Here is a 25,409-nt window from a genome sequence, read left to right as displayed (position 1 = left end):
ACACTTTCACTGCCACACACGAGATATCTCGGGTTTCCGATAGTTATGTTGAAAGCCACTCACGAGATTTCTCTGAATTTTTTATTTAAATTTTTTTTAGCGATCTGAAATCATATTGCATCACGCGAGCCTACCCGAGTATACCCGAGCGCCGCCGGCAATCATATGTGGAAAAAAGCGCCCCCTATCATCTCCCAGATGACATAAGGGATTTCGGAATGGACTCAATGAAAATGGATGGGGAAAAAAATCCGGTACTCCACATTTTCCAGTCCACTGATCCAGCCGGGGTTACCAGAGTTCATTCTGGAGCCTCATGTGTACTACTGTATCACGTTGGATCCATACACTTATCGATTTTTTCGAATGGTGATCAGTTGGATACCATCAGTTGGATACCATCTGATGTCAGGTAAGGAATCTATGTTATCAGTGTTAGGATAATCAGACTAATTTTGATGAAGATATAGGCTGTTTTGTGAAATGGGCTCTTTCGGTTTCACTGTAAAAGTGCTTGCGTGCACGTATAATATTGATCATCTAGCGTTTATTTGAAAACGATTCATAAATATGCTGACGAATATCAACGTTCTGGAATATTCCAGTAAAAGACGATTATCACAGAATGGTCTAGAATGAACTGTTTTTTACCTCAAAACGGGTGCTTTTCCAAATGCTCTCAAACGGAAATGAAGCGATAAAAAACCAATCTGCCTTGACAGCACTGACTGGAAAAGTATTCTTTGATAAGCGACGGGCAGATTAGACACATAATTTAAAACATAGATTAGGCGATATTAACGTTAACATTGAAGTGGACCATGGCATCAAGGGGGTAAAAAGGAAAACCCGGCGTGGCACTCAAAGTGTTAAAAGAAATTGCCAAATTTTTTTTCAACCAAAAATGCTTAAACAATAATGTTAGTGATAGATGGGAACTCATTTTGTGCAAAAATGGAAAGCTCTTCAATTTCCATGCGGCAGAATTGTTACAATAGCCGATAATCCATTTTCCCAATGATGAATCCCTATACGGGTGGAACAACCAGTGACGTCAGACTACACCTCCCTATTGACCTCAAACTGCTCGGAGAAGGAAGGCAGCGGCTGTGATTGGAGGATCTCATTAGCAGTAGGGGTGGGAATCGCCAGAGACCTCACGATACGATACTATCGCGATACTTGCGTCACGATACGATAGTATCGCAATACTAAATATATCACGATATCGTGATATTAATATTGCGATTTTTTCATTTAAATGTTTAAATTTTTTTTAATTTTATTTATTACCTTTTTCAACTGCAAAGTAAAACTTTGTCAACATGTTTTATCTAATAAAAAAAAGTTCAGTCTGTTCATCTCACTTCAATACTTTTTAATGCAGAACATGGTATTTTCTCAAGCAGACAGATGTCAACACTGTAATCTGTGTTGCATGTACCTGACAAACTGAACTGTTTGTATTACAGTCATATTCCAATTTAACTGAATGCACATGTGTGTGTGTGTGGACTACTGTACTATTACAGGTATTGAAATGAACAATGCAACTTCCTTATACAATTTCTATTTTTTATTTTTTATGATACTTGGCGTCCCTGTATCGATACAGTATCGCCACGCAAAGTATCGCGGTACCACTACGTATCAATTCCCCCCCACCCCTAATTACCAGTGGTGGAACAAGTAGTACACAGTTCCTTTACTAAAGTAAAAGTAGATAAAAATAGGACCCTGGTAAAAGTCCTCCATTCAAAATTCTACTACTAAAAAAGTATGCATTCTACGTGTTCTATTCCAGTCCTTGGAGGCATTCAAACCTTGATCCGCTGACGTCGATCACACTAACCCCTCCTTTCCCCCGCCCTGCCTAAACAACATTAAAACAGCTGTTGTTAAACTTGCTTCTACTGTGTGTGCCGACATGTGTATTTTGATTAAATCCAGTCTAGTGGTGACAACTCAGAACAGAACACCCGGCCCGGCCCGAGTCTGTCACACAGTTCGAAATAAACTCATTCATTCATGCTTTGAAGAAAAGAGGGGGCGGGGTTTGAGATAGAACCATTGAACGCGAAAAAGGCAAAGTAAGCGATAGCCACCGACGCACATCAAACCGACAAAAGCACTTTGAGAGAGCGAGAGAGAGAGAGAGAGAGAGAGAGAGAGAGGGAGAGAGGGAGAGAGGGAGAGAGAGAGAGAGAGAGAGAGAGAGAGACTTCTTAACAAAGCCGCGAGGCCCCCGCCTCCCCCTCTCTAATTTAGAACACAGCCAGAAAAACACAGCTCTGTCCCACAGGCTGTAGGGACACCCTGACTGTCACGAGATCAATCCGTCATCCCGACGATATGAAAGGAGGTCTCGTGTTTGTTTTCCCTTCTCACTGTGGACTGACATGAACTGTCTGCAGTAAGCTGTTCCACATCTTTTAATAATTTTTTTTCTTTTTTTGCATGTGTGGCGGATGATGAACGGCTTTGCTGAATATGGAATGCGTAAACGTGTCAAGCGCTGCTCGTCTTTATCAGTTCGTAACCATAACAACGAGTGTCCTATAGATTCAAATTCAGATTACTTTATTCACCATATTGTATATATACAAATGGAACGTGATTCGACATTACAGTGGCATGATTTTTTTCCACAAATAGGAATAAACATAATAATAAATAAATAAGTGCAAAACAGGACAGAACGGTGAGACAACAATAAGAAGACAGTAAAGTCTATAGGAGGGTCTCTTACCTAGTAAGGGCACCAGGCGGCTCTGGAGAGGGTTATCCTAGAACATGACAGAGAGGAGAGAACAGCGTGGTTAGAACATGACAGAGGAGAGAACAACAGTTTTAGAACGTGACAGAGGAGAGAACAACATTGTATCATCCTAGAACAGCAGTTCTCAAACTACGGGTCGCGACCCAAAGTGAGTGGGTAGGTGACAGCGCATTGGCAAGTAAAAGAATATAAATAATCCATATTAAAAAAATATGTTCTTGCAACATATTTTGGCTAAATATGCCTCGTTTTATAAACGTCTATTGATAACATAGTGCTGTGATAAAATGTTCTAATAAATGTGCATGATCAAGTTCAACAACGTGTGCTTTTATTTCGATATTCCTTAATTCCACGTTGACATTACGCGATACATTAAGTGTGTGGGGTCGCCAAAAAATATCCTAAATAAAATGGGGTCGTGGTATAAAAAAAGTTTGAGAACCCCTGTCCTAGAAGAACATGACAGAGGAGAGAACAACATTGTATCTCCCACTCTCGCCCTCAGACACTGAACTCTGGTATGTCTCTCATGTGTGTGTGTGTGTGTAGGCGTAGATTTAGGGGGGGGGGGGGGGGGGGGGGGGGGGGCGTTGCAGGGGACATTGTTGTGAAGAAGAAGTAAATTTGTCCCCCTCAAAAAAGATATATAATATATATTTATATACTCACTGCATTATATTCCCTTATATGTGTGTCAGCGGGTACCTGAACGTTGTCTTTTCTTTCACATAAATAAAGACATTTCCACCATAAATCGATGCAGAAAAGATGCAGGAAAAGTGTTTGACGCTCAAAATCTCCTGGGGGACAACTACCCCCAGACCCCCCCCCCCCCCCCCCCCCCGCTTAAAGGGGAACTATTTTACAATTTCTTTCACTATTTGGGCACTTTTACACAATTCCTGTGAGTTTATGGAACACCTCTGTAATTATAATTTTTTTTAATTCATTGTTTTGTATTTCTAATCAAGTCCTCAAAAACAGCATTTTTCTACCTCAAGATCTCGAGCCGTTTTGAGGCTGGGCTCCTAAACCACTGTGTGGCCTGGTGGCATCTGCCACATTATCATGCAGCGGAGTCTCTCTGACATCACAAATCATCACATTTTCAGATGACTCAGTTCAGTGAGGGTGAATATTGTGAGAGGAGAATTGGAAGAATGCGCCAATATTAGAATTAGAGACATAGATCATATTAATATAAGTCCACATAGCTAGGAAACAATGCTAAACACTGAAAAAGGCCATTTATAAGATAGTTCCCCTTTAAAGTGTCCCCCTCAATGTTGAATCCAAACCTACGCCCTTGTGTGTGTGTCTGTGTGTCTCTGTGTGTCTGTGTGTGTGTGTTCCTGACCTGTTAGACTGAAGGAAATGGATATCCGCACACTGCATTACAGATCCCAATACTTTATATTGACAAAAAAAAGCAACGTTTGAACCCAACAGGGTCTTCTTCGTCAGGCAAATGACATTTTTGAAACTTAACTTTTTAGTCAATAAGGTATTGGGGCTGCAATCCAGTGTGTGGATAATATCCATCTCCTTCTATCTTCACGCCTAAAAACAGGTTGCACTGTCTGTTGCTCACAGCTACTCTACTGTGTTCCTGACTCAAAGAAACACGCCGAAATTATGCGAAATGTGCTTAAGAAGATGGATACTAATTTCCTCTCTGTGCGTACAGTAGAAAGCTATCCGACTGCAAGCTAAGCCTAGCTTAGCACAAATGAATGGAAGCGGAAACAGATCAGCTAGCCTAGCTAGCTGTTGGCTAAAAACACCTCTCCCACAGAGTTTTAAGCTAGGCTAGCTGGTCCGTATCCGCTTCCATTCATTTGTGTTAAGCTAGGCTAGCTATTTATTTTTTATTGACAAGTAGTTTTCACATGTATACAAGGAATTTGATTTGGTACGTTTTCGGTGCGACATTAACGGACAGACAATAACGGACGGATAATAAAATAACAAGGTGGAATAAAATAAAATGGAATATAAACACAATAGAATAGAATATAATTATAAAAAAAAATAGGCCAGGGCTATACAACCGCATGACGTGGTCAAGTATATACACACGAATTAGAATAAAAACAACAACAATACAATGGGATGGAATATTACATTACATTTACATTTTAGTCATTTAGCTGACGCTTTTATCCAAAGCGACTTAGAAGTTCTGTACGACAAGTCATCAGGAAGAGGGTACAACTCTATCAGCTGAGTAACAAAGTTCATCAAAGTGTTGAGTGCTACAGTGTACGTTCGTTTATTAGGACAAGTGCTTGACAACATCACCCCTGTCCTTGCCTCCCTTCATTGGCTCCCAGTACGCTACAGGATAGATTTTAAGGTTCTCCTATTTGTTTTTAAAGCCCTTAATGGTCACCCCCCCTCCTACATCTCAGACCTCCTATCCCCCTATTCCAACACCAGGTCCCTCAGGTCAGCCGATCAGAGGCTCCTGACAGTCCGGAGGTCTAACCTCAAGCTCAGGGGGGGCCGTGCCTTTGCTATCGCAGCCCCTGAACTGTGGAACAGCATCCCCACCTCCATTAGGCTCCTCGCCCCCTCGATAGATGCCTTCAAATCTAGGCTCAAAACCCACTTCTACCTACTAGCCTTTCCCGTTCACTGACTCATGCCCTGTTTTCCTGTGTGCTTGCCTGTGTGCCCTCCCCATAAAACGGAGTGTGATTCTTGTCATTATGTATCTATGTGTACCTACCCTCTGTACAGCACTTTGGTTGACACGCGTCATGTGAAATGTGCTATATAAATAAATCTGATTGATTGATTGATGACAGTAAGGTTAGTTAGAATATCTCACCACGGCGGTGGGCTGTGGTCTCTCCACGACGGGGCTGTGGTGCGGCGAGCTGCCGGAAGAGGCGGAGGCGGTGGTGGTGGGCAGCGCGGACAGGCTGGTCTGCGAGGAGCTGGTGGTGTTGGGCAGACTGTCGCCCAGGCCCCGGTCCTCGTCCTCCAGGAGGGGCGGAGACGCCTTGCTCAGGCCCGCCTGGGTCTCCTGCAGCAGGGGCCGCGACTCGGGGCGGGTCTCCTCCTCCTCCTCCTCGCCCTCCAGACCGGCGTTCTGGTTGTTCTGCCTCTCCTCCGCCGTGGGGCCGCTCTCGTCCTCCTGGTGGCGACACGGAGGAAACAAGGCTGTTTCACTAACTCGGCAACGTTTTCTCTTTTTTTAACCATCGGTTGTGTGATAGTAAAGGGTTAACCGGCTGTCGTGTGGCAGTGAAAGGGTTAACCGGCTGTCGTGTGTAGCAGTGAAAGGGTTATAACCTTCTGTGTATTGTCGCAGTGAAAGGGTTAACCGTTTTGGTAGTGCGGCGGTGAAAGGGTTAACCTGAAATATGTTTTTACGGCAATATTTGAAGTGGGGAAATTGGACGGGGAAATTGCTGGATCTTGATTCATATTTTATCCGCAACACCTAGACTAGACGCACTGAACGGCACAGGAAGTCCTTCATTCCGACAGCCATCAGACTTTATAATGCATCACTGTGCCTCACTGCATCACTGAGCACAGGGTGACAGTACCATCTTCCTGGACTTTTTACTTTTACTTTTAGACCGACATAGTACAATTTTACACTTTCTGTATATTCTGGATATTTTTACTGTATATTTTATATTAGAATGTAACATAGGACATTTTATATTAGTATATCTTATATTAGAATGTAACATAGGAAATGTATATCCCGGACCATATTTTATTCTTAGGCTTATTTTTATTCTTATTCGTGACTTTTTGTTTTTGTCTACCTTTATTTTTTTATTCGTTTATTTGGACGGGACAATGCAAAATTTATGAACACAGCGGAGTGTAAAAATTGCCGGATTTAGCACGAGGCTAATTTCCATCCGTTGTCCCCAAACATAAAAACAGGACTCATAGAAACAGTAAGAAATGTACAAATACATAAAAACAGGACACATAAAAACAGTAAAAAAAATTACAAATACATAACATCATGTCACATGTGTTCACATGACTGGTTGGACTTCAGCCATTTTTTAGTTGCCCTCTAAAAGAAGCAAGGGTGGGGCTTTCCCTTATGGAAATGGGGAGATGTTTACTGTTTACTGTGAGCGATTTGTAGTGGCAAATTTCCCTCGGGATGAATAAACTACTTCTATTCTATTCTATTCTATTCTATTCTATTCTATTCTATTCTACCTCCAGTTTGACCCCATTGTTGTGGTCTTTAGATGCTGGTGCTCTAGTGACATCTAGTGGCTGAATGTTGTCTATAGCGCCTTTAAGTGATGGAGAGTAGTGGAAAAAAGATGCAGGACTTACGATGGGAATCTTCACAATCTCACTGGAGTCACAGCGGCTTCCGGGACCTGCAACACAGCACATGAATAGCGTTAGGCTGTTAATGGTTTTGTTGTGACAGGCGCGCGCCTCCTCCAAGCAACAAGCCTCGCGTTTTGGAAGCCGCGCTTTTTCGGGCGCTCTCAGTTTAAAAAAGTTTAAACTTTAGCCACGGAGCACACCTACGTCAATATCACCTACTTGTCGACATACCAATCAAATCAACAGAGAGGAGGGATTACAATTCTGAGGTATCTGAATACCTAGTAATGTATATAACTTATGTAACGTTAGCTGAGGTAGCAACAGTAATCAGTAGTAATGTATGTAACTTATGTAACGTTAGCGGAGGTAGCAACAGTAATCAGTAGTAATGTAACTTATGTAACGTTAGCTGAGGTAGCAACAGTAATCAGTAGTAATGTAACTTATGTAACGTTAGCTGAGGTAGCAACAGTAATCAGTAGTAATGTAACTTATGTAACGTTAGCTGAGGTAGCAACAGTAATCAGTAGTAATGTAACTTATGTAACGTAAGCTGAGGTAGCAACAGTAATCAGTAGTAATGTAACTTATGTAACGTTAGCTGAGGTAGCAACAGTAATCAGTGGCATGGCTCGTTGCGCCCTGTTTTTGATTCTTTATGTAAACCGCCACTCCTTGGGTTTTTTAGCACAAGAAAAAGGCGTCCAATGTGATCACAGCCTTAGGCAAACAAATCAATGTATTAATACGTCCCGCACGCTGCAGAGAGACGTGGTTTCCAACTTGACTTACATGGTCTTTCGCACGAACGTTGCTTGATTAAAAACCACCAAACACTGAAGCCAATGGGAACGAGTAGGACCAATAGGATTATTAGAGGGATTACTGTAAAAGAAAAAGAAAACAGACATTAGGTAAATGAAAACATTGTTCAGAAGTCCATAAATAGGACAAATAAAATGTATACAGTAAGTCACAAAATGTTCTATGGCAACCAGTTCTGTGCAAAAAATTATAGAAAACCGTGGGAGGATTTATGTACATAAGTACAAATACCCTTACCTACTAGGTACGCTGCTGGCCAGTATGACTTATACCATAGTGTCTTTATACCTGTATCACTGTACATATTAATACTACAACTCTGTACATACATCTGATTAGCACTATTACTCAGTAGTAGCACTAATTCATCATTATATTATATTCAAATGTATTGTCATTATATTATATATATAATCATAGTTAGTTACCTATGGCCTCTGGAGAGTTGGAGGCGGGGGGCGTGGGGACGGCGCTGACCGGGGCGTTCTGGGTGGGTGGAGACGGGTCTCGTTTCCTGCACGCCGTGTTGGCGAAGGGGGTGCACTTCTTCACCTCCTCCTCCCCTGCTTTACACCTGGAGACACACACACGTTACATTTAGCTTTGATTAGAAACATTGTAGGAGCCGCATTCAAGTTTATTTTGTTTTGATTTATTCTGAACCTTTACTAATACATCATGTTTCTATTGCAGTGAGCGGTGCTGCGCTTTGCTCCGGTGAAGGGGGCGGGGCTAAAGCTATAAGCCACAGGTGCGGTGTGTGACGTGGGCGCGGCAGGCAGCAGCAGCGATGCCGTCGTCGACACGCAAGGCAGATTATTAGGATCTCCTGTTTATTTCTTTTTTTTTTATTCACTTTTTTCTCCTTTTTCTATTTTTCTCCCATCCCAATTTCGCTGTGCCAATTCTCCCCTCCCCTGTCTTGAACGTTGCTCGCATATGCCCCCCACTGGCCGGTTGTAGGGAGGATAGAAGCCTTGCATCGCGTGTCCCCTCCGGTACACGAGGAGGCAGCCTGTCGCATCTTTTCACCTGCCAGCGCGGACTCTCATTGGCGAGGTGTAATGCGTGGGAGGCTCACACTACCCCCGCCATTTCCTGTCTCTGCTGTGCAGGCGCCCCCCAACCGACCTGTAGGAGTCGCTGTCCACAACGTCCAGATTACCACCCATCGACTTCCACCCGCTAACTCTGCCAATTGAGTTAGTATGATGGCTGGCCCAAGCCGGAGGCAACGGCGACAGCCGGATTTGGATTCGAACCCGGTGTCTCCTGCGTTGGTGACGAGCGCAACGTCCGCTGCGCCACCCAGCCGCCGATCTCCTGTTTATTTCTATGTTTAATATTGTTTTCATATTTAGTTTTTTTGCTGGACAATAAACAAGCAAAAGAGCAACCAAAACGTCCAGTGGTTTTCTGTCCTGCGAGTCTGACACTGCTTCCCAGCCCCAAGCTCTACAAAGGAACCTTCAAATTGTAGTTACAACACAGACCTTTTTGGATTTTGGCCACTACAATTATTATTATTATTCGATCAGTTTTTCATGTACCCTTTCAGGTATGAGTTTTTTTGGGGGGGGGGGGGGGGTGAATGAATACAACCATTCATGTATCTTCACTGTTTAAATATCAAGTTTTGATTTCCTTCTTATTTGAATTGTATTATTAATTACATGCTGTATGTGTATTCTGTTATATCATTTGTGTGCGAGGATCGCAGGAAGACTAGCGGTCATTAATTTGACACCAAACGGGGATCCTAATAAAACAATTGATCAGCAACAACAAAGCGCATCTAATATCGTTTATTGTCTGAGCATTTGATACAAAAACTGACAGCATACGACTGCTAAAAAACGGAATTTGTACATGTGTTTAGGCTATATTGATGGAGATTGAGAGACATATCCTCTTATAATGAGAGACATATCCTCTTATAATGTGTACTTGTTCTGTTGTGTTTTTATATGTGTCCTTTATTTATGTTGTTGTTGTGTGTTATGTGTTCTGATTCTGTATTACGTTGCACAAAATGTGGGACCCTCTCGAAAACGATAATATTACGTTTGTTTACATTCGTGATGTTTTGTAAACGTTACGTCAATATTATACAAATAATATCGATTATGAGCCATTTGGTTATAGTGAAATTTTTCGTGAATTTCAGGCGACAATCCTTGTCTCAAAAATGCATGCACTGTATATGAAAATGTATTTTTAATACCGATAGTGAAACGGATAGTAGAACATAAAAGCGGAAGTAGACATCTTAAATAGACATCTTTAAATAGAACACACTCTTGTCGGGGGTTGATAGACAGTGGAAGAGACACTCACTTGGCACAGCGCTTGCAGACCTCGCAGGCCTGCTCGGGCACACAGAAGGTGCCCTGCCTGCACTGGCACTGGGTGTCCGAGGTACTGGAGCAGGGCACGGTCTCCATCTCGTCTGCAGCGGGAAGGGAGGGAGGGAGGGAGGGAGGGAGGGAGGGAGGGAGGGAGGGAGGGAGGGAGGGGAAGACACAAATAGGTCAATACTACGGTAGGATCCATCTTAAAATATGTAAATAAAGTACATTTACATTTAGTCATTTAGCTGAACGCTTTTATCCAAAGCGACTTACAAGTTCTGTACGACAAGTCATCAGGAAGGGCACAACTCTATCAGCTGAGTAACAATGTTCATCAAAGTGTTGAGTGCTACAGTGTAGGTTAGTTTATTAGGACAAGTGCATGACTGTATGGTTAGTTAGGGTTAGAGTTTTTTTCTGTTTTTCTTTCATTTCAGATAATGATTGAAGAAGTGCGTCTTTAGTCGACAGCGAAAGATTGGACGGGTTTCGGTTGTCCTAACTGTGGTGGGCAGTTTGTTCCACCATTGTGGGGCAAGGACTGAGAAAATGTGGCTTCTCCTTGATCAATGATGACCCTCCCGGAGCTCGGATAGGAGTGGGTCTGAGACGGCCAGAAGATGCAGAAAGTACTTATCGAACCACAGGATAAAGGTATTTTGTATGTTATGTTATAGCCATAAGTAATGTATTGACGTATTTACAAATGAGTACATATGTTACATATTCAATTTTTTTTTTTTTTACTTCTAACGTTTTCAGAGAGTGTTTTAGTTCCCCTGCTGGGGAACGAACCCTTAACCCTAACCTTAACCACACTGTTACCTTAAAGTAACTAACCTTAACCACACTGTTACCTTAAACTAACCTTAACCACACTGTTACTTTAAACTAACCTTAACCACACTGTTACCTTAAACTAACCTTAACCCTAACATTAACCATAGTTACCTTAAACTAACCCTAACCTTAACCACACTCTTACCTTAAGCTAACCACAACCTTAATCCTAACTTTATATCTTAACCATAACCGTTAAAATTAACCATCAACATAGTATTGCTGTGTTTGTATCAGGGTGGGTGGGAAGCGTAGTCTAGTGGTGAGAGCACTCGCCCACGACCGAAATCATTGTTAGTTCGACTCCCAGTCACGCCGTTTGTTTTTGGACTTTCACCGATACGAAATGTAAATATATTACTCATACAATAAGTATATATATTACTTATGGCTATAACATAACATATGTACCCTTTTTTCCTTTGGTTGATTAGTACTTTATTTACGTTTTCTGATAAGACCGCGTTGGCTACGGAAAACACCCATATCACTCTTATCATTCTTCCCGATCGTTCCTACGAGACCGTTACATCAGCGCGGGTCACGGAAGTGTCATGGGTTGTGCATGCAGTAGTATAACGATCCGACTCTGAAACGTGTCCTTTTATATCCGCGTAAAGTGCACTCGTAAATCCTTCCAAGTGTCGTTGCGGCCACGTTACGCACTTACGCAGACGATGACATGCTTACCGCCGACAATCAGGTTTTCTCTCGATTTTGTAACGATTGCACTTTTTCCCCAAGTATTCCTCAGATATTCCTTTGAGCAAATCTACGGCTGGTGAAAGAGAACCCTGCTGCCCCCGACGCCCTTCCCCCCGAGGGGCCCCCAGGTCACCCTATCTAGAGACCGTACTAATGTCGCCTTGCATGCCCTATCAACGAAATGTGAAAAGGTATACTGTTGAATCTAATTGACCATAAGTGTGATTTGTGGTCACATACAAGACATTGTATTGTTGTAGGCCCCTAGGGTGACAAACATCGCGCTGGCAGAGTGAGGTAGAACGGCAAGACCGGTGGAAAGCCGTTCAGTCAAAATGGATTCCTGAGGGGGGCGGAGGGAGGAACAACACTGACCCGAGACGAGGCGGAGATCAACATATCAACGCCGTGAGCTCCAGTCACCGCCAGATAATCAGCAGAGATTATATAAATAACTTTTATCACATGAACCCGAGGATATATTTATTCTTGAATAGAACAGTATTTAATCCGTTCTTAGTGACTGGCTTGGTCCTTAAGGTCCCTGAGTTTGCTCTGAACAGGGAAAATCTGCATTTCACTATGATGCCCCTCCAGCTCATGGGATTAACTCCAACAGGCCTTGAAGCTTGAGATTCTCCCCTCTGTTGCAGAGTTTAAAACCTTCCATCTCCAACCTCTGTCAATCAAGTTGTACGTGTTTTAATTGATTTGTTATCCTTGCTTTTTGCCTCGTCTTGTTGTCTTATTGTGATTTTATGCTTTTTTTTTGTTTGTTAGATTTCCGTATTTACACTCGACGTGACTAAACGAGGGAAACCTCAGTTGCCTTTCGAGTTTAAATAAAGGTTTGAAATGTGAAATGAAAATGTATTAACCAATCAAATATCATTTCCACGAGCGTGGAGACTAAATATTGCTCCTCTGGAAATGAACACTAATATCCCAGGTAAACAGATCTTTCCGAAGAGAGACACATTTAAACGTCAGTTCTTACTTGTCCCCCATCTGTAGTCACGGGTAAACAGACATGAACCAAGCCATGTTTGCACTGAGGCACCACATATTAAAGCTGTTTCTTAACACCTCAATGACTAAGCACATCCCATGTAACAGAAGTCTCTATTATGGAGCTCGGGCCTTTCACTGGGAACACAAAGACGCCCAGTGTGGGAGACAATAACACGGGCGGCCACACCCAGTCCGGCCAGGTGAGACAGACGCACAGGCAACCCTCCCGAGACGCGCTCGCATTCAGTGCAGGAGGACAAAGCAACGAGGACACACCCTCCTCCCCGTGTCACTTAACACCGTAAGATCGGATTTTCACGAGTGGCTTTAAAAAAAAGAACGGGAGAAACGGGACACACAAAAAAAAGATATTGTTACCTTTTCTGAACAATAACTTTGGCAAAAATTTAGCAAAAGAGGTGTCCGAGGGATCTATGTGAGTTAGGGGTGTATGGTCGGAGTTCGTAAAACTCGTGTGTGTGTGGGGAGGTTCTGAGCGTCGTACATGGTCTATATAACATCTCGCTGCTGTCGGGTGAAAACCTTGTATGTCCAGTTTTGGTCATTTTTGTATTTTTACATTAGTCTACACATGGTTTTATATGTTCTCAGCTGGTTTTATGATCCTAGAGGCCAGGAAACCTATCAAGAAAATCCAACAAAGAACTTCAAAAACACTATTCAAATGTGTGTCGATTGGAAAATGAGGTCGTTCTCGCTTCAATCCCAGAAACCCTTTTAGAGATACGATAAGATATTCCTTTATTGATGCCCTTGGGAGAAATGTGGGGGCGTCATAGCAGCGTGGGGGAGGGGAAGCGCAGGTATGGGCAGGGTAATGGTAGAAAGACATAAATGTAGGCAATAAAAGTGATATCATATTCGTTATATCATACAAGGTTTTCACCCCGACGGCAGAGTTACGTTTGAGGGCGCGCCGCTAAGGTTCTCTAAGGTTCTGAAGAGGAGAGGAGATAGGAGAGGAGAGGAGAGAGAAGAGGAGAGAAGATAGAAGAAAGAAGAGAGGAGAGAATAGCAGAGAGAAGAGGAGAGGAGAGGAGAGGAGAGGAGAGGAGAGGAGAGAGGAGAGGAGAGAGAAGAGGAGAGGAGAGGAGAGAGGGGGAGAGGAGAGGAGAAGAGGAGAGAAGATAGAAGAAAAAAGAGAGGAGAGAAGAGCAGAGAGAAGAGGAGAGGAGAGAGAAGGGGAAAGGAGAGGAGAGAAGAGAGGAGAGAAGAGCAGAGAGAAGGAGAGAGGAGAGAGAAGGAGAGAGGAGAGAGGGGGAGAGGAGAGGAGAGAAGAGAGGAGAGAAGAACAGAGAGAAGGAGATAGGAGAGAAGAGGAGAAGATAGAAGAAAGAAGAGAGGAGAGAAGAGCAGAGAGAAGAGGAGAGGAGAGAGAAGGAGAGAGGAGAGAGGGGGAGAGGAGAGGAGAGAAGAGCAGAGAGAAGGAGATAGGAGAGGAGCGAGAAGAGGAGAAGAGGAGAGAAGAGCAGAGAGAAGGAGAGAGGAGAGAGGGGGAGAGGAGAGGAGAGAAAAGAGGAGAGAAGAACAGAGAGAAGGAGATAGGAGAGAAGAGGAGAAGATAGAAGAAAGAAGAGAGGAGAGAAGAGCAGAGAGAAGAGGAGAGGAGAGAGAAGGAGAGAGGAGAGAAGAAAGAAGAGAGGAGAGAAGAGCAGAGAGAAGGGGAGAGGAGAGAGAAGGGGCGAGGAGAGGAGAGAGGAGAGGATCGTTACCCATGCGGCAGTGGGTGCAGGGCAGGCATCGGCTCATGCCGTTGGAGTGCTCCGTGTAGGTCAGCCCGTGTTCACAGGGCAGACAGGTCCCCTGCTCCAGGTCCCGCTCGCAGGCCTTCTGCACAAACGTACCTGCAGCAGGACGACACGGGGGGGGGGGGGGGGGGAGAACGATCAGTCAAATACAATCAGTCACATGCTATCTTTAGCCCCGGCGGCGGTATATACATAGCTATACTTAGCGACGACATCATGTGGAAGAAAAACCACACGGACTGGAACGCATTCGCTACAAAACACACACAGGGACTTGACCTCGCTCCAATCCCTGGTTGTTTTGTCAAGCGTGTTAGTGTTTCACACACTGGGTCATGCATGACACCAATTAGGGCGCTTGATCCGTCATGTGGTCTCGGCCGGGGACTATATCTGATGCGGTGTCGGGGGCAGAGATTGTGATACGATGCGAGGAATGTCGAAAAGCCTTTGCAGGTAACGGAGACCGGGGGGGAGTTAATACTTCAAGAAAATTTAAGTATTGCGAGTTGCCTCTGGAAGACACACAGGGTTCTCACTCTCATTCGGCCGTTCAGACTTCACAGCCCCTGCACACACACAGATGAATGGACATTGGACACAGGCTTGCATGGGGCATAAACAGTAGACGCAAAATAGCCCACGGAAACAATGGCTGTTTGTGTCTTCTGGGTTAGGGAGCTTGTGCACAAAAGGTTTGTGCAGGGGCGGTCAGGTGGCGTAACGGAGATTGCGTTCGTCACCAAACCCCGGAGCGGCTAGATTCGCCTGTTCGAATCCAGCTCACAGCTCCGGGGTTGTCACCAGCTTGGCTGGCCGTTCACACTAATACAATTGGCAGTATTAGAGGGTGGGAGAAGCTGACGGGGTGGGTCCGGGTCGTTGTAAACAGCGACTCCTACAGTTCGGTCGGGGCGCCTGCTAAGCGCGGATAGGACGTGAGGGGGATAGTGTGGTCCTCCCACACGCTACGCCCTCTCAGTGAGAATCCGCGCTGCCAGGTGAAAAGAAGCGGTTGATTGGCTAGACGTGTGTCGGAGGAAGCACGTGATAGCCTCCACTCTCCCAGACCGACTGTGGGGGGTAAGTGCGCAGCGACCAGGAAGGGGATTGGGAATTGGCATAACGACGACTAACATTGGGATGGGAGAAAATCGGAGGAAAATGGAGGGGGGAAAAGATCAATAAAAAAAAAAAAGTTTGTGCACTTCTTCTTGAAGGAGAAATTCAGCAAATGGGCCACTAGTTGTTGGTTTAGAAGTTTTGGGAGGATTGGTTGATAGTAATAGTAGGAGTTGTATTCAGTCATCACACACAATACAATATGCACAATCATTCCAGACTGTAAATCAGGTCAACTGTCTTTGATTTTTGGCAGTGACTGAAAAGGTACAGGCTGTTGCATAATGCTTATTATATATATGCCTGATCTACAGTATATTCTTATCAAATTAAGATAATAACAAAAAATTATGACACAATTGTAACCCTCAAAAATAGCAACACAAACTTATTTATTTTTAGATTTCTTTTAAACCAAAAGTTACCGGTAATGACTTATTGTTAAATGTAGGCTATATTTCTTTTTTTTTTAAATGTTTAATCATTCTATTTCATAACATGGGACCTTATAAACACTGGATTTCATATCCCATAGTAATCAGCCTTATTAATACTACGAATGGCCTGCTTTTGCAGTAAGACTATTGGATTTACAGTCTTTTTAAATTATGGTTTAGATTAGAACAATCTCAGTCTGTGAGTAGTTGTGACTTCCTCCAGACTGAAATACATTTTTTATTGGTTGTAACAATCAATCAACGTTAACAGGTGACGTACGCAGGTATGGAGGTAGAATAACAGACCGCTGGAGGAAACCAGTCCAACTTGCTGTAACTCAGTCTACAGCCGGCGAAGACTCGCTTTTCATATTGTGTGTCGACTCTACTTTCAAACAGCATTCGCCGCTTTAGACTTTAGAGGACTGGAAAACATGATGTTGTTGACTGATGCAACTTTGAAAAGCTCAGTGCTTGGATCAAATGCACCACTATGATAGATACACTCAAGACAGAGACACTCATCACTGTGTCCTTTATGAGAAGGTTGGTTGGCCCTCTCTGACGGAGAGGCACAACATACTGTACACTAATATTTCTTCATTTTTTAGTTAAGTGACCTCCTTATACTACATCATGATTTGGAATGGAATTCTGGAACCCGTTCTAGTGACTGGCTGGTCCTTAACGGAATCTTTATATTTTCCTTGAAAACGAGGGCTTTTCAAAATGCTATAAAACGGAAATGAAGCAATTAAAAAACAATCCGTTTCGACAATGTTGACTGCAAACAAGTCATTGATAAACGACGGGCAGATTAGACACATAGCCATAATTTAAGACAGAGATTATGCGTTCACAACGCTATCATTGAAGTGGGTGCTGGCATTTAACCATGCTTTACCATGTTAATGGCCGGCACTGAAAGTGTTAAGGTCCAGTTTGCTCAGAACAGGGTACATCTACATTCTGCTTTGATGCCCCTCTAGCTCATGGAATGAACTCCAACAGTCCTTAAAAGCTTGAGATTCTCCCCTCTGTTGCAGAATTTAAAACCTTCATCTCCCAACCTTTGTCAATCAAGTTGTATGAGTTTTAATGATTTGTTATGATTTTATGTGCTAATTTCTGTATATGTACACTCGACGAGAAATGAGGGACACCTCGGTTGCCTTTCGAGTTTAAAGGAACACGCCAACATTTTGGGAAATTAGCTTACTGTCTTCTCCAGAGAGAGAGAGAGACAAGAAGAAAGATACCAGTTTCCTCTCTGTGTGCGTTCAGTAGAAAGCTACCTAGCTTAGCACAATGAATGGAAGCGGACATGGCCGGGTAACATGCAGCCAGATAGCTTTCTACTGAACGCACCGAGAGGAAACTGGTATCGATCTTTTTGTCTCTCTCTCTGGAGAAGACGGTAAGCAAATTTCCCCAAATGTTGGCGTGTTCCTTTAAATAAAGGTTTGAAATTAAATGAAAACATTTTAAATGAAAAGTGGGACCGTGGGTCGGGTCAGGTCGGACGAGACATTCCAAGAACAGACTTATTGGGACCAGGCTGACCTCGGGGTTCTGACAGAGAGAGGGGGGGGGGGGGGGCAAAGCACACAGTGCTACTCTATAATAACCTCTCCCTTATCGTTGTTGTTGTCGTTTGCTGTTGTTGCCAGCTGTGCTAGATATGAAGAAAGCAAAACCCGGTCAAATGTGACAAGCAGAATGTGTACAGAATATGTTTTAAACTGTTTTTTTTATATTAGCTTTAATGTCCTTCTATTTTTCTGTTTCTTTCTGGCTTAAACATCTAGCCTCAGGGACTACAACTGAAAACTAGCAACCCTGCTAATGTTGGCATATTTACAGTTTTTAATTTGTATTAATTAATTTATAAATGTATAAACTGTTGATTGATTATGCACTGTGTCCCCGATCAAATAAACGGAGTAAACTAAGCGCTTCTTAACCCTTTCACTGCCGCACACTACCAAACGGTTAACCCTTTCACTGCGACAATACAGCCTTTCACTGCCACACGACAGCAGGTTAACCCTCTCACTGCCACACTACAGAAGGTTAACCCTCGCCTTTACTATCACACTACAGATGGTTAACCTTCTGGTGTAGTGTGGTAGTGAAAGGGTTAATAAGATACCTAACGCATGAATACAGAACTAGAAATAGAGATTAAAGAGACCCTAACGGCTATGACTGGCAGGTCGTGGAGAGAGAGCGCTGTCCGCCTCTGTTCCGTCTGCGTTTGATATCAGCAGAGTATTAGTAAGCCGCTTGAATTTATTTCACGAGCGTTGCCTAACGATGACTGACAGGTCCGGATGCCGGAGACTCTGACTGTGACGGCGTCGTGGCTCTGAACCCAAAAGCCCGTCTCTGACACAGACAGACAGGGAGGAAATGGAATGTGGGAAAATGTGGATCTGGTTCTGATCCGTTTCGTATAATTTTTTTAACCCTTTCACTGCCACACGACAGCCGGGTTAACCCTTTCACTGTGACAATACACAGAAGGTTAACCCTTTCACTGCCACACGACAGCCGGGTTAACCCTTTCACTGCCACACTACAGAAGGTTAACCCTTTACAAAGGGTTAACCTTCTGTCGTGTGGCAGTGAAAGGGTTAATGTGGTCACTGATATATAGACCACAATGTAATAACGGGGGCACTATTTTTTCAACTATGAGAAACCTTTGGAAAATGCATTTATTATTATTGGAACCCGTTCTAGTGACTGGCTGGTTATTATTAATCTGTTGCTACAGTAATTATTGGGTAACTGTAATTGTGTCTTTATACCTGTATCACTGTACATATTAATATACTATAACTCTGTACATACATCTTATTAGCACTATTACCCAGTATATATACCCAGTTTATACCCAGTTTAATAACCTGTACATTGTATATCACTATTGCACTTTACTGTTACATTTGCACTCTGGTCGGATGCCATGTCTTTTTGTTGTACTGTACTTGTATAATGACAATACATTTTGAATTCTAATCTAATCTAATCTAATCTTTATTGGATTAGATATTTGTTTGTTAGATACTTTATACCCAGTTTAAATCACCTGTACATTGTATATTACTATTGCACTTTAAACTTATTTTTTTCGTTGAGGCGGCTGGGTGGCGCAGCGGAGATTGCGCTCGTCACCAATGCAAGAGACTCCGGTCTCGAATCCGGGTGTCGGCGTTGCCTCCGGCTTGGGCCGGCCGTCATACTGGCTCAATTGTCAGCGGGTGGAAGTCGATGGGTGGTAATCTGGACGTTGTGGACAGCGACTCCTACAGGTCGGTTGGGGGACGCCTGCACAGCAGAGACAGGAAAATGGCGGGGGCAGTGTGAACCTCCCACACGTTACACCTCACCAGTCCGTGCTGGCAGGTGAAAAGATGCGACAGGCTGCCTCCTCGTGTACCGGAGGGGACACGTGACGCAAGGCTTCTATCCTCCCTACAACCGACCAGTGGGGGGCATATGCGAGCAACGTTCAAGACAGGGGAGGGGAGAATTGGAAAACACGTAATTGGGATGGGAAAAAAATAGAAAATAAGGAGAAAAAGTGGATAAAAAAATGACTTATTTTCATTGTACAGTACAGTTGTACAGTTGTACAGTACGTGTGCCGTATAATGACAATTACATTTGAATATAATCCAACCACATTTCAGAACGCGGACTAAAAGGAAGTCGTCTACACCGGCGTGGTGTGATTTCCTGCAAACTAAACGACACGACGTAGTACAGAGTTTTTAACTACCTTTTCAACAGCGGGGCAACAACCCCGATGCGCTTCCCCCCAAAAACGTGTGCGTTTTTTACGAGGCCCGCTCGGCTACTAACACGCCTCCCTGCAGATTGTCACTGCGCGGCTCTCATCCGTGTCTCACTCCGCTCACTCACTCCTCCTCTCACTCCTCCTCCACGTCTGCTTCGCATCATCGCGGCCGTTTTCTTTTAGGATTTATGACACCAATCAAAAGTTATACATGCCATTCCTCGGTATATCGGGGAGGTCAGGCATGTTCCACACTCACTCGTCTAAAGTAGTATCTTACGGCTGGAATCCGCGGGCGGACAGCTTCCCCATTCATCCGGCGTGATGTCGACAGCGTCTCGCTCAATTAAAAACCTAAAGATCTTGGGTTTTATTTTTTTTATTCGGTTTCATTGGGCCGTCTTTGTTGCCCCGCGTCAGCTGTGAGGCCATATGTCCCGTCACGTGAAGGGCGCCTCACTAAGACAGGGTTTTTTTAATGGCATCATTTTTTAATTGGGAATGATGCCGATTCTGAATGTTATTTCGGTTTTCCTTCATGAAGGGAAGCTTCGCTCTCGCTTCTCGCATCGCTTTGGCTTAACAACAGGTGTCGTCAGCGAAGGTCTTATTAAAGAGATCCTGATGTGATAAAAGTATGTGATTTAATGTTCTATGCCTTATCCTGACTGTCTATTTTGTGCTCATTTTATGCTTATTTGATGTCTGCACTGCGCCGCAATCATGGTGAATTGAAAATGGGGGACCCTGATGTAAACAAGACGAAAGTCTTTCTCTGGTCTGCATTCCCTTAACAATTGTTTGTATTGAGCCGTACTGTATTGTACCCATTCTGCAACCTGTTAATAAAGTTTTCAATCAATCAATCAATCACTTTATGCGTTGCTCTCGATCTGCCGATTTTGTCCTCATTTTATGCCTGTGTCTTTTTTTTACTGCTGTGAAGCACTTTGAGCTGCAATCCTTGTATGAAAGGTGCTATACAAATAATAAGGTTTATTATTATTAATATTATTATTATTAATGCAACGATCGACACAAACGCTGGCATCTCCGTTCGAAAATGTAAAAAAATGCTATTTTCACTCAAATGCGTGCATATTCAACGGGGTCTGCGGTCCAGAGAGCAGACAGACCCTCCATTGACATTTTTGAAACGATATACATTTGATTATGTGACATCTGTGGCGTCTAAGTAGACGTTCAGTCTGCCGGCTGGGATGATGTACAGTTAGCATATAGCGTCACATATTACAGCTGGGAAACACGTGAGGCCTGCTCCTCATTTAGGGTCTGTTCTGTTCTGTTCTGTTCAGAGTCAGAATCTGAAAGGTCTTTATTGCCGAGTAGTTTACACATGCAAGGACTTTGATTTGGTAGTTTGGTGCGACAGACAATTACGGTGGAATACAATAAAATGTAGAATCAAATAAAAATAGAAACTAAATTAAAATAGAGGCACAATAGAATAGAATAGAATTATAAAATAAAATAGAGGCCAGGGCTGTACAATTGTGCACAATGTGGTCAAGTATATACAGGGGCGACAGTGGCTCAGGGGGTAGAGCGGTCATCTGGTAATCGGAAGGTTCCCGATCCGATTCCCGCTCCTCCCGGGCGCGTCTATGCTTTTACCAAACGGTTCGTGTTTCCGCGTTCCCGTTTTGCGCTCTGATTGGCCACGCACGTTTCTGGTCATGTGACATGTGCGCCCAATCGCATGACGAGCAGTGTCTTTGCCCATTTCCGCGTCGAACAGCCTGCAAACGACCTAACGCCTAGTTTATCACTGGTTAAGCTTATAGGCGACTCTTTCGAAGTTGGTTAAGGTTAGAGTTTGGAATCAGGGCTGGTGTTCTATCGCCCTGCTCTAAGACAAACTCTAACCTTAACCAACTTCAAAAGAGCGCCTAAGCTTAATCGTCCAAAGAACTTGCCATCACACGATTGGGCGCACATGTCACATGACCAGAATTGTCAGTGGCCAATCAGATTCGCAAAATGCACTAACCATTTGGTAAAAGAATACAGGCCTCCCGGGCAGCGTGTCGATGTGTCCTTGAGCATGACACTTAAAACCCCCTAACTCCTCCCGATGAGCAGGTCGGCACCTCGCACGGTCGCCTCCGCCGTCGGTGTGTGAATGTGTGAGTGAACGGGGTCGAATGTGAGGAACTAATTGTAAAGCGCTTTATACACTAATTGGAATAAAAACAACAATACAACAGTGGGATGGAAGGCTCTGGGTTTAGTTCCCCTAGTGGGGGGGGGGGGGCCCGTTCCTAAGAGCTCCCGCTGGCTCTGGTTATCCCTCCCTCCGCTCTCTGCCTGTTCTCACGGTCCTTACCGGCCTGGCAGTTGAGGCAGCAGAGGCCCTGGTGGAGGTACTGCTGGTTCTCCACGCAGGTTCTGTGTCGCCGCAGCAGCGTCTGGTTCCTCGAGTCGTCACCGGACCACTGGGAGGCCGGGCTGAGCTCCGCTGCACCGCCCGCCAGCCCCGAGCACAGCACCCACACCAACACCTGGGGGGGGGAGAGAGAGAGAGAGAGACTTTGAAAACATGGCAAATAACTCAAAACTACTGGGAGAAATACAACAATGTGCAAACACAACACAGCAGCAAGATCTGTGAGCTGCTGTGACAAGAAAATTACATCCAACGGAATACAACCACCATAAAGACTGTCAATCACACACAAAATTCCTTGAATCTGTACTGTACAGATTTCTTCTGTTTTCTCTGTTTGACTGGTTTGCTTGGTTTTGTTTGGCTTTGGCAATGTAAACGTGTGTTTTCCATGTCAATAAAGCCCCATTGAATTGAAATTGAATTGAATTGAGAGGGAGAGAGACAGAGAGAGAGAGAGGGGGGGGGGGAGAGAGACACAGAGAGAGAGAGACAGAGCGAGAGGAGACAGAGAGAGAGAGAGAGACAGAGAGAGACAGAGGGGGGAGAGAGAGACACAGCGAGAGAAACAGACAGAGAGAGGAGACAGAGAGAGATAGAGGGGGAGAGACAGACAGAGAGAGAAAGAGACAGACAGAGAGAGAAAGAGGGGGGAGGGGAGAGAGAGACAGAGAGAGAGACAGAGAGAGATGATGATGAAGACTTTATTTCAGACTCAAGGTCCATATTACACATATACATATCAACAACAATAATACAAAAATACAATAAAAAAAGAAAAAGAAACAGGGCCAACAACATAGATTAAGATACATAAAGGCATCGATTCCAATGTTTCCACAAATCAGAGGAGTACCTTGTATCACTTTGGCACCTATTATCCTGTTTTTTTTACTCTAATAGTCGACACATAAATTTAAACATCAAGTTCCTCAGCAGGGACATTTGTAGTCACAAACAGATGGCTTGCACTAACTAGTCCGTCTTGGGAGCTTAAGGAGGATCCTAAATGCATCATTATATGCTACCTGCAGTCTTTAAATTTTTGCTGAGCTATAATTACACCAGAGGTGTGCAGTATGAAACAGAGTACAGTAGGCTCTGAACAGGCTTATTTTCACATAAGAGAGAGAGAGAGAGAGAGAGAGAGAGAGAGAGAGAGAGAGAGAGAGAGAGAGAGAGAGAGAGAGAGAGAGAGAGAGAGAGAGAGAGAGAGAGAGAGAGAGAGGATACATGTTAATCATATAAAAAGCTTTTATTATATTTTATATAAAGGTTCATCTAGTCTATAAAACGTTCCTATGTTTAAGAAAAGGTAAAGGCAAGTCTTGGTCTATACATATGAACGTCTTATAATGAATAATTTGCCAATAATAGAAACTAATAGTCAAGTCAAGCTGCAAATTTCACTTACATTAACATTTCATGTAGTGTCTACCAGGTCATACTTTTACATTATGTGTTATATTAATATTCATGATATTCAACTGCCAGGTCATACTTTTACATTATGTGTTATATTAATATTCATGATATTCAACTGCCGGTCATACTTTTACAGTATGTGTTATATCAATATTCATGATATTCAACTGCCGGTCATACTTTTACAGTATGTGTTATATCAATATTCATGATATTCAACTGCCGGTCATACTTTTACAGTATGTGTTATATCAATATTCATGATATTCAACTGCCAGGTCATACTTTACATTATGCATTCTATTCATATTGATTGATTGATTGAAATGAACATGAATAGATCAGGTTTATCAAGTTTATTGATATTATTATTATTATATTTCACCTCGTTTCATCTTCTTATCTTAGCCGTGTGACATTTAGCCGTTTCTTCACATGTGACTTTATAAGTGACTAAATATTGTCTTCTGGTATTATTCTAACTGATCTGTGACTTGTGATATTGGGGGGGGGGGATGTAGGAGAAAGAGGAGAGGTTTGTGTTATTATAGTGTATTTACAGTATCACACTTAGGGTTGGGCACCGAGAACCGGTTCCAATAGGAACCGGTTCCTAACTTCCGGTTCCGGAACCGTTAAGAAGATGTTTGCATTTCATAAATTTTTTTTTTTATAAATTAATTTGTTAATTAATACCCTAGTTACAGTACAGCAACCAAATTAAACTGTATCAAGTCAACTGACAATGTGAATAGTATGAAAAAAATAAAGGATTTTTCAAATACATCTTTTCTCCTGCGAAATAAGCTGTGACCTGTTTCGACCTGCACCTCAAAGAATCGGAATCGAGAATCGTTCAGAACAGGAATCGAAATGGAGAATCGGAATCGCTCAAATCCAAAACGATGCCCAACCCTAGATTCCCACTGGACTCGTGCTCAGATGCATTGAAGGAAGGAGAGAGGAGAGAGAGAGAGAGAGAGAGAGAGAGAGAGAGAGGCGAGTCTTGTGTCTCATAGGAAGCCTTGTGGGAGCAATCTAGGCTCTTAATTTGAACCATCTGATCTGAACATCTGCAGTGAAAAGGTAATTAAGTGAACCATCCAGGCACTCAGAACGGGAGGCAAAACAAGCTAGTATGGTGTGGACCAATGGACCATACACAGACTTATAGACGCACGCACACACACACCGCACGCACGCACGCACACACACACACACACACACACACACACACACACACACACACACACACACACACACACACACACACACACACACACACACACACACACACACACACACACACACACACACACACACACACACACACACACACACACACACACACACACACACACACACACACTGTGACACACACAGACACACACACACACACACACACACACACACACACACACACACACACACGCACACACACGCACAGAGAGCATGGAGCAATACAAGCAACCTGTCTCTTTCATGATGTATTTTCCTTGTAGGTACTGTTCAACTCAATAAGATAAAATATTCCTTTATTGAAATTCAGGCATCATAGCAGCATGGGGGGGGGGTAGGCATAGGTATGGGCAGGGCTATGG

At 43.5% G+C, this 25,409-nt stretch overlaps 1 protein-coding gene across 1 annotated transcript in view; it reads right to left on the bottom strand.

Moving 5' to 3' along the window:
• tnfrsfa (tumor necrosis factor receptor superfamily, member a) overlaps nucleotides 1-25,409 on the bottom strand; it is a 50,906-nt gene that overhangs the window by 4,418 nt on the left and 21,079 nt on the right. The window contains exons 2-9 of the mRNA XM_084324063.1: nucleotides 22,324-22,498; nucleotides 14,577-14,708; nucleotides 10,274-10,385; nucleotides 8,365-8,510; nucleotides 7,904-7,996; nucleotides 7,109-7,155; nucleotides 5,616-5,924; nucleotides 2,750-2,786 (exon numbers count right to left, since the gene is read on the bottom strand). Of these exons, the coding sequence (XP_084180189.1) occupies nucleotides 2,750-2,786; nucleotides 5,616-5,924; nucleotides 7,109-7,155; nucleotides 7,904-7,996; nucleotides 8,365-8,510; nucleotides 10,274-10,385; nucleotides 14,577-14,708; nucleotides 22,324-22,498 (1,051 nt within the window). The remainder of the gene's footprint in view (nucleotides 1-2,749; nucleotides 2,787-5,615; nucleotides 5,925-7,108; nucleotides 7,156-7,903; nucleotides 7,997-8,364; nucleotides 8,511-10,273; nucleotides 10,386-14,576; nucleotides 14,709-22,323; nucleotides 22,499-25,409) is intronic.

The sequence above is a fragment of the Notolepis coatsorum genome (genome assembly GCF_963971535.1).
Source record: "Notolepis coatsorum genome assembly, chromosome: 11".
In the NCBI taxonomy this organism is placed as follows: Eukaryota; Metazoa; Chordata; class Actinopteri; order Aulopiformes; family Paralepididae; genus Notolepis; species Notolepis coatsorum.
The sequence above is the reverse complement of the archived record's forward strand: the minus strand, read 5'-3'. Positions and strand labels throughout refer to the sequence as shown.